We start from the raw sequence: 10817 nt of genomic DNA, 5'->3' as shown, positions 1-10817 counted from the left end.
ATATTTGCACACTGGTATAGTTCTTTACATGATTCTTCAGTTTCCCTCTATACTTACCCTAACAGTTAAAACCTGAACAAAATGGTAAGAATACTTTTGTAGGTACTGAATTCATCTACTGTAGTTCTTTTTTTTTCTTTTTATTTTTTCCTGTGGGATGTACTGATGCGAGATACAGCATCAACACAATGAAATGTAGCAAACATTATTATATCCAGGATGCATTGGAGCAATTCTAATAAAAGAAGGCCGGGCTGCTAAGGGAGAAGTAGGACTCTCCCCAGAGAAGCCTCAGGTAAGTGTAATGGAGTCTAATTGCTGCTAAGAACAGAATATAGAATTATCTTAGGTAGTCTCTGGCAAGCAACAACACTATGGATGAAATTAAGCAAATGGAATAAATTTAATTTCTACAAGTTTATTTATGAGGATGATCTTTAGTATAATTTGATCTGTTGAATTATCCTTGACTATATACTTTAACAACATGGAAAATTGAGTGCTCTAGTGTCATATAAATATTATAACAAAAATTTAGATTTGTTTGTATTTGGGGTGAAGATGCATGCTGAATTTAATTCAAACACTGAGTATGAATTTCTACTAAACATACAAATCTGATTTTTTAGAAAAGACCAAAGTTTACATTTTATTCAAACCGTGATACTAGTTGTCTTAATCTTCATAATTAGGTTGAAACTTTAAATCCCCTAACATTCAATGATCATAAATGCCACATGCTAAGATTGGATCAATATTGGTTGTTCAGGTTTTATTAAATGGAAACATATTTGATTATGTACTATATACAAAATTTTGTACCAGATTTTATAAAGACTAAGAGACTTTAACATGCATTTAAATTTATGTGCAAATTACTACACTACTGGAATGACAAAAATGAGTGAGGGTTTTACATATTCCATAGGATCTTATAATTGTTAGTAAGCATAAGATCATTTTTTTTTATTTTTATGAAAAGTCAAAAGGAGAAACTCTAGATATATTTTGCACCTTAAAAAAACAGTCAGCCCTGTGTTTCTAATAAGGCAGTTTCTTTAAGAAGAAATATTACACAAGATTATGTTTTGCAATATCTCTTCTTAAATATAAGCAAATGTATGTATTATTTCTCCTAGTTGAAACCTACATGTTAAATAAAACCAAGCAACCCCTCATACCTCATTCACGTATTCCAAAGGTTATATTTTGGGTCTCCTACCTCAGTTGAAAATTTATTCTGCAGAGTACATTAATATATTTGAGCATTCTAAAAAGTCATTAGATATTTTTATTTATTCTTCTGAATTATTCCAAGCAGTAAATTATTACATGGGAACTAGCCAGGTCTATATTTGTTGTCTGATGCCAGTCTGACATTTATTCCAAACACCACTCACTATTTAAAAATGTAGTTAACTGAAATAGCAGGAAGATATCACCTTCCTCTTCAAACCATCAAACCAGACTTTCAATTTGGGATTGCTCTTCAAGGGATTGGCTGCTTCCCAGTTAACGTGAGTTGATGAAATTTGCATTTCATGAAAATAGCATTGTGTAAATAATATTATCTCACTTTACCTGCTATTTACAGAAATCAAAAGCTTTTAAGCCTTTGGGACCTGTGATTCTCTGGGTAATCATAAATCAATCAGCTATATGAATGTACTCTAGATGCCAGTGAACTAGGCAATGAAACTTGCCTATAATTATGCTACATTTAGACTAATATTTATTGCCTTAGGAAACAATATTTTCCCCCAAACGAACACCCCATGAGCATGGCAGAATGTTTAGTTTTTCTCACAATGATGAATTTTCAAACATTTCTAATAGTATAATAATCTAATTTAAATACTGTGAATTCTGCTAATCTGGATAGGTAACTAATAAGTAACTATTACATATCCCCTCATTTAAATTATCCCTAAAACCCAGAAATAACCTTTATTGAATGTGACTCTTTTTAACACCATATGTGTGTTAAATAAGTAAATGAAAATTGTTCACGTAAATGTGATAAGAGTGGAGGGAAGCAGTATTTCTTGACATGTGGCATGTCACTCAGGAAAGTAAAAGGCCCATCATATCCAAAATGCCAGCTTGGATATTCCCTTGCCTCCCACTTCGCGAACAGACATACCACATGGCATAAAATGCTGCAACCTTTCCTAAAAATGCCACTTGGATTGGTCCACTGTGGTGAGTATGTACAAAGTCTTGTCTGTGTCTCCAGTTTGTGAGTTCAAGAAGAAGAGTCAAGCAAATAACACTGGCTAAATCTTGCCCGCAGATGTTTGGCATAAATAATATGCGAGGATATTGGAACCTTTGGCTGATTTCACACTGAGGAATTAAATGATGCTGCTTAAAACTTTCTACAGAACGTATCACTGCACTGTCACACATTCAACTCTTTTGCATAAGTACCAAAGAATGTCTTGCCTTTTGGAAGCTGTGCTTATAAAGCTCTTACATACTGCTAGAGTATTTAAAAAGCTTCTGTCTCTTGGAAAATACAGAAAACAATTCTAATACTGAATTTATTATTTTGTACTAACATTACACACAATATTAAACATTTTGCATGCAGATTTCAAAGAATCTATTTTTCTATGCATCTTTAAACAAGGTAGTAGCTAGTAACTCTGTTGTAGGTAGGTCTTTTCCAATTTTCTGAGCTTTATGTGTTCATGCTTTTGAAAAAGTATTAAAATGTTGATTGCCAATAAAATATTGCATATACCAGCCATTATGTTCCAACAAATGCAAAATACATAAAAACATATAAACAGAAATGTACATGTGAGAGTAATATGAGTCGTATATTTTCTTCTACTGTTTATTTTCCACTAAAGTGTCCCTAATTAACTCTCAAGAGACAAAATGTAATCGCGTGAAACAGCTTCACATTGTTCAGATCCAAAAGACAGCCAAGAAAATGATTCTGAGGAGGTAAGACTTCTGCTAATTGTGGAGTGTGAAAAAGACTGCACAATTACATGACAGATTGCTACATCTCTCCCTAACAAGAGGGGCAAACAGATACTGCAGACAGCCAGACAACATAATTAAAATAGAATTCAAAGTTTGTATTAATAGAGTAATAAGTTAATTAAAAATCAAGATCAACTGAATTTTCTATTTACATCAGTTTGAGTAACCCAAGAAGAAAGAAATTCTATTTTAGAGACATACGTGACTCTTTGAGCCTCTGTCATCCAGGTGCCATTTCTGACAGAGCACATGTGCACTGAACAGTTGGCAAGGAGGGATAAAGATTACTGAAGATGTATGTGCAGATAGTCTCTTTAATGACATGAAATATGTCTGGGAAGAAATTGAGGCTTCTTGGTAAAGTAAACATTTTCATGGCATTCCTTCTGGGTCTCAGAATATGATTTGAGTACTGTTTCTGTATGTCACCTGCAAGAGTCATAGAAGAAGAGCAAATTCGGTCATTTGTAACTGATAGAGTTATAAATGTAAACTGGATGGGATATTTGAAAAGTTTAGGATCTCCTATCGACTTTATCTAAATGTGTCATGTACAATGTGTCTGTCAAAGTAGAAATATTTTTAAAAGTATCTATGAGCATATTGTGGTAATAGGTAAGTTCATTTCTGAATATCTTATGTGACTATTAAGATATTTCTGCAAACTCAAAGTGTCAGAAGAGAATAGTCACTATAATATAGGGTCAGTTCTTCAGAATGTACTGGTCCAAAAAGGTGCTTTTATAAAATTATTTTCCTTTAATATACTGATGCTCCACTAATCTTCATCTTGATGCACTTCCTTGTCAACATCTGTGGACAGTCTGAGATAGAAGAAAGCATAGAAAGCCAGTAGGAGGGCCAGGATAGCTGCAAGTACAAGGCCAACTTCCTGGGGAGGAAAAAAAAAAAGTCGACTTGAAATTGATGAGAAGACTTGATTTTTATCTGTTTCATCAGATAAAAATGACCACACCACCCCCCAATGTACAATGACTCATTTGAAACCATTAGTCATATCCATCTTATTTAATACTTTTTTGCCAATAAGTAACTTATTTTGCACATGAGAAAACTCATTGTAATAACAAGTTCATAGTCATTTTTATTATTACTTTTAATTTAATTTTTCCTAGTACTCAGATTAGTTGAGTGTGTCTAACTTTACTTGTTGCTTCAATGATACATTTGTAATTAGTGGTGGCATTTGCATACAGATTTTCCTTAAAAATTATGATTCCATTACTATTGGTAACTAATGACTACAATCACTGGTTTCATAGATTAAGTCCTGAACACACACTCACTAAATATTCTTTTGTTTAAACTCTAAATTTTAAAGCCTAAGTTCTGTATTTTACTGGGGAAACAATACTGAGAACCAGGGCCATGAAGCATCCCACAGTACCATCTATCACAAATGGGTTATGTCAACTACCTTAGAACAATGACCAAAAAATCTACTACATACATAGGACAGAAATAATATTATCTTCAAAAACTGTGTGAGGACCATAAATATTCTTGATACTAACATACCATTTGGCTAAACAGAAATGAAGAATGGAGAGGACCAGTCCAGCATCCTAAAGGACCTAGTATTCTCTTCTGATGTTCACTCTGTCACACCCCTTACCTGGGTTTTATGGGGGTTGGAAATCACTGACATTCACAAATATGTAAAAGAACTTTCATAACAATATAAAATAAAAATGTAACATATGCTACCTAATAAGCCTTAAAAACACTAAAATAAGCTTAACTAATAATCAATATGCAATTTTACCTGAATGCTACAACCACAAATACATATTGTATTCAGATGTTTCCGCTCATAAGTAAAATGAAAATAAATCTTAAATATGGGCAGTTGAAAAACTCGGTGTCAATGATTTTGGAATGAATTGATATTTAAAACATAATATATCAATAGAATGTCAAGTGAGAGTGAATTTTTCTTCGTTACACTTGGAACACTTTGGTGTCTCAAAAGGGCATGGCACTGCCAGACAGGTTGCATTTATTTTCTTAGAGCCACAGCTGTGCTCCCAGACCCATCTGGTTACACAGCTACTAATTTTAAGTGGATGTAATAAACAAGTGACACACAACTGTAAACTCCATCTGTTACATAGAGTGGACAACAAAACTGATCAACTCAGTGCCATTCACCTAGATTACTTTAAAAAACAAAGCTTTTATTCTGGATTTGAAGCTATGCTTCACATCAACTTTATTCACTGCTTTGCTTGTTCTTATGGTCCTTGAGACAATTCACACACTTTCATAATATCCAAAGGTTTGAAATAGAACTTTAAATGTAGAAAATGGAAAGTATTTACAAAATTCAACTTATTCATTATTTAATTAAGTGATTTCTAGTTAATAGATGGCACAAGGATGATATTCACTGAGAAGGTATAATAGCACATAATTTTCTTCAAAATGTTCCCATTCGTTGAGGAGATGGACATTATAGAGGTGGAATGTTTGAAGGTTTCAAGCAATGATACAATTTGAAAAAAAAAAAAAACAAAAACCCTTTTTTCTATCCCTTGGCCATTTTCAGCTTTAAACTCGAAATAACACAGAACAAATATAACATTTCAAGCTCTTCATCTAAAGAGATTGTGGGAAGGATATGGTTGGCATTTTGATTATGTACTAAAACTAAATTTTTAAATCTCTTTTTCTCTTGTTATACCTTTAGGGTAGAGCTTGAAAAATAAATTACTTAACTAATATAGATTCATCTCCTTCAAAATGCTAGCAGCACAGGTATTTAAATTATAAAAAAAATACTTGGTGATGCTGTAATTCCTAAAATACAAACTTGTAATTGAATGTCAACTAAATAGCAAGTAAACTTAGCTGTAGAAATATTTTAGGTGGTACTCATTGCATTATTGTGTCACAAATTATGACATTTTATTTTTGTAAGACACAAAAAATAAGAGTAGTTTTTCATTTATAAATCAATTCTAGTCTTTAACACTATTCATATCTTATGTCCAAATCATTATTTGTTCCCTCAAAACATTTTCTATTTCTAAACAAAGATTTATCAAAAAAAAAGCACTGGAAGACTTCAGGGGTAAAGTTTCTATTATATAACTTTTCACATTTCTAGTTTACAGTTTCTCTTCTCAGTCAGCAGCATAATGTTGATTAAATACGGTAATTAATTCTGGAAGTGATCTCTTGTATGTTTTTCAGAACAAGCATATCTTACTCATCTTTCATCCCAGAGGTTCTACAATGTTGTAATACAGTAATTCCTACACAAATAGTGGCCCAAGTAATATTTTATGGTCTTTATAGAAATTATGTTAAAAATAGGCAAAGATTCTCAACATTCATATCTAATAAAATTGCAGGAAATATGAGAACATTCTATAATCTATAATATATAGCTGCACAATACAGAAGCATTTGAAGTATACGAAGGCCACTAACATTCAAGGGAAATCTTACATGAACTAGAACTGTTGAATGCTCACAAATATTTTATTGATCTTGTAGCAACGGATAAGTGACTTCAATGTGGTCAGTTCAATGTTTAATGTTTTTACTGCATTATCTGTCTTTACTGACAATATTATGAGGTAACTGGAATACTCTCCATTCTAGAAATGTGGTAGCTCAGACATAACTAAATCAGGGCTACAGTGAGGGCTAAAAAGGGATGTGATCCTAGTGCTTCTTGTCACATGTTCATCTTTTTGACATTGGTGTCACTTTGCTCTTTCCTGAACCTGTCCAGATTTCCCATAGATTCAAACCACTTGAAGAGCAGTACTGCAACTCATTCAAAAAAGTGAGTAATAAAATGGTAAAACAACACAATATTATGGTCATTCTGTATCAACTAGATAAGAGTCAAACATGTTTGATGTTCATTACTCTTTAGTTGCTTCTGTGACATTATCAGTATGGATAAAATCACTCACTAGGGAAATTAAAAAGCATTAAATGGCAATTGCTGAAAGAAACTTCGTTATTTAAAATACATGCCAAAATGACAAGGCAATCAAAGTGTGACAGGGCAAACTAATTAGTATGCCAGATTTAAAATGTAAAACACCTTCATGGTTCTGACTCTAAAAAGTTTCCTATCGCCTTAATGTGCTCTTCACATAAATTTTCAGGCTAAGCAAACATCACTTAAAGTCTAGTTGAGATTGCTTTGGGAAAAGTAAAGAAGCTATGAGGGAGAGTGACACAGGAGGTGAATCCGATCAAGGTGTATTGTATACATATACCAATGTGACAAAAGGAAAGTCCAATATAACTAATTGATACGAATAAGAAAATGTGAAAAAGCCTTTGTTTTCCACAGGCTTACTAATTTGAATGATATACAAATAATACTAAAAAGGAGCAATGTTCTCATAACAAGATAGAAACATTTCTGATAGACTCTATGGCTAAATTTCTCCTAAAAATTTCATTTATAAAGGCATTAGCTAGGGGCTGGGACTATGGTCTAGTGGCAACAGTGCTTGCCTCATATACATAAAGCCCTGGGTTCGATTCCCCAGCACCACATATATATAAACTGGCCAGAAGTGGTGCTGTGGCTCAAGTGGCAGAGTGCTAGCCTTGAGCAAAAAAGAAGCCAGGGACAGTGCTCAGGCCTTGAGTCCAAGGCCCAGGACTGGCAAAAAAAAATAAAATAAATAAAGGCATTAGCTAATTGTATTTCAAGGGAATACAGTTATGAATTAAGAAATGCATGTATAAAACTGGTATACATGTAAATGTATTATTATTATTAATAATTATTTTGTGTGTGTGTGCAAGTCCCGAGCTTTGAACTCAGGGTCTGGGCACACTGCCTTGAGCTTTTTCTACTCAAGGCTAACTTTGTACCACTTGAGCCACAGCTTCACTTCTGGTTTCTTTTGATGGTTAATTGGAGATAATAGTCACTGGAAATTTTCTTCCTGCACAGGCTAGGTTCAAATTATAATGCTCAGATCTCAACCACCTGAGTAACTAGGATTATAGGCATGAGCCACCAGAGTCTGGCTCCATTCCTCACAGCTTAATATGCAACTGTTCATTTAACTATGCCAAAAGAGAATTTTATACAAACATTTCTTTAAGAAAACCAAACCACAAACTCCACCATATTATAAGAGATGAAATTAACGTATATATTGCTTTAGAGGGAAAGGATCAAACTGTTCAATATAAGAGGCCATTCTCAAGCACATAAATGTGCAATAAAATATAAACATTGCTTTTATAAAATTTGGGTTACTGAAATATCTTTTAAAGATAAATTAAATTTGATATGAAAATAGAAAAAATAAAGATTAATCTGGCCTGAAACAAAAAGATTATTTTTTCCATTAAAAACTGACACAGAACACTAACTGAAGAGATTGTGTTGTGAAAACATACCACATCACACTGAAATGCTTGATCAAAATGGGCAATCAGCAGCTAAAAGAAGGCAGTGTTTTGTGATTATAATAGCAAATTCTGGAAGAAAACCAAATATATCATCTGGCAGTTCAACAGCTGTGATAGCTTGGTAGTAATACCTTGGCATTTGCTATAAGCTATAACTTAGAAAAATTGATTTTTCATCTGACAAATAAAACCCAAAATCTCCTATTAACAGTTTAAAATTTAAATAAAATACATGTAGTAGTCATTTTTGTTTTATATATTTGATAACAGGGCTGTCAAACTAATTATTCTACTTAGCTTATTTCAATTTCTAAATACTTGGCAAAAGAAATGACTTGAGTAATAATGTAAATGTAATTTTACTAAACTTTATTTTGCTAGCACATTGAATTACTATCTGCTAAGAGCATTCTCAGTTGCGTTTATCCTTTAAGCAGATCAACACTGGCTTTCTAAATGGACAAGTTTGGGAATGTCATAAGAATTTCAACACAGAGAATACTAGTGATAATGAGACAAGGAGTAAAGTTACATGCATTAATAAGTATACATAACTTCAGGTATAATTTAAATAACTATCATCATATTTAATAAAAAACAAAATGTTTACTAAGGCCACAAACATCATTGAAATGCTTAGATATACTCATTAGCTGGAAAAGAATTTTAAGAAAAAGTTTTAAGAAAAACCAGCTTTCTTAGGCAATATTGTATTATTTTTAGACTTTGAAAAATCTATGGGTTAGAAGGAAGCTGTCCATTGAGAAAATTCTCTAAAAACAAACTTTGCATTCTGCTTAGATTCTGAAACATTATACAGCATTTAGAACCTTTATGCAACCCAGTTTAATATAATGCAATAGCATACACATTATCGTATTACAAAGTTATTAAATTGAAATCTACCTTTATGCCTATTGCTGTTCTCTTGGCTTCTGCTTTTAATTTGGTTGCTCGTAAAATAGGTTTGGTTTTTTTATAATCCTGTTTACCTAGAAAGAAATATTTTCAAACAATGAGTTATGATTAAATATAATTCAAGTTGAACAGTCATCTATGAAATGTCAAAGAATGTTTAAACAGAGTAAAACAGGGACAGAAAGTTGCAAAGTAGTTCCCAGTTGTGATTACCATAAACCTGTCATCCAAAAGTCAACCCCTCACTTTTTCAGCAAGAAGACTTGACAAACGTCTTTGATTTGATGTGCAATGAATGTCAAAACAAGATAATAACTTTTTTAAAAGACTAAGAATTTTAAAGACAGTAAAATCTTTGGAAGCATTTAGAAATAACTGCATAAATAAATGAATACATGTACAATCTTATTAATAAGTAATACTAATTTTACCTCAACCATTAAAGACTAATATATCAATAATTGCACACTTATTTTATTGTAAATACAATACATATTCAAATTTGAGAAATACTCTCTAAGACACTTGTGAAGAAATTTATTAGAAAAACATGAATTAAACTTTTATTTCTACTTAATAGAGGATCTAAAAATATTACTAAATAAAAGGTGACAAGATAATTTCTGAAGATTTCAAATTATTATTTTACTTTCTTGTTTCTACTTTACTCCCTTTTCTTTCAAAGATCAGTTCTCCAAATTCAACTTACCTAAACATTGCCCTTCCCTAAATAATATACTTCATAAATTTAGTTTCCACATCTTCCTCACACTGAAATAAATAGCAAAACAGTTGATGTAAACGGCACATAAAAATTTAATGTGAAATTAAATTTAGTTCTTCTTTTATTTGGTTGTGCAACTTGCAAGGCCTGAGTGCTATCCCTGAACTCTGGCTTAAGGCTAGTGCCCTACCACTTCAGGTTTTCTGGTGTTAACTAGAGTCTCATGGCCTTTCCTGCTGGGGCTGGCTTTGAATCGTGATCCTCAGATCTCAACCTCCTGAGTAGCTAGAATTATAGTTGTGAGCCACCAATGTCCAGATAAATTTAATTTATAATGCATCTGCTACAGACTCAAAAGTATCTTTAAAATTTGACACAAATTTTCAGAATCAGAGAAGGCAGAAAAGTGCATCAAATGGACTGGCTTAATGTAAGAATGATATAGATGTGTTCATTAAACACATAAAACTGGCTGAAAAGTTATGTATTATTAATTTTTACAGGGAGAAATATCTGTTCAGAAGTGTTGTTATATAGCAGTCTGTCTCAATCTAAGGGATGTTCAATAAATATTATTTTTGATGGGGTTTAATGACCCAGAAATGAACCAATTTTATGAATCTATATCAAATTACCTAAATTTAGATTATGGAATAAGTAATATGTATGAAAATATGACTCAGATTCATGTTAAATTAACAACATTTAATTTTTCCAAAAAAAGCCTTGGCAAGTATTCATTCACTTCCTATCTGAA

General features: G+C 32.3%; 1 protein-coding gene across 4 annotated transcripts in view; it reads right to left on the bottom strand.

Moving 5' to 3' along the window:
- Nucleotides 1-547: 547 nt before the first annotated feature.
- The window catches only part of Triqk (triple QxxK/R motif containing), a 56940-nt gene continuing 46670 nt past the window's right edge, over nucleotides 548-10817 (bottom strand). For all 4 annotated transcript variants that reach the window (XM_048358812.1, XM_048358813.1, XM_048358814.1 and 1 more), the window contains exons 3-4: nucleotides 9325-9410; nucleotides 548-3889 (exon numbers count right to left, since the gene is read on the bottom strand). In XM_048358812.1, the coding sequence (XP_048214769.1) occupies nucleotides 3776-3889; nucleotides 9325-9410 (200 nt within the window). In that variant the 3' untranslated portion in view covers nucleotides 548-3775. The remainder of the gene's footprint in view (nucleotides 3890-9324; nucleotides 9411-10817) is intronic.

This window comes from Perognathus longimembris, chromosome 12 (assembly GCF_023159225.1).
Source record: "Perognathus longimembris pacificus isolate PPM17 chromosome 12, ASM2315922v1, whole genome shotgun sequence".
NCBI lineage: Eukaryota > Metazoa > Chordata > Mammalia > Rodentia > Heteromyidae > Perognathus > Perognathus longimembris.
This window is presented reverse-complemented; position numbering and strand designations above follow the sequence as displayed.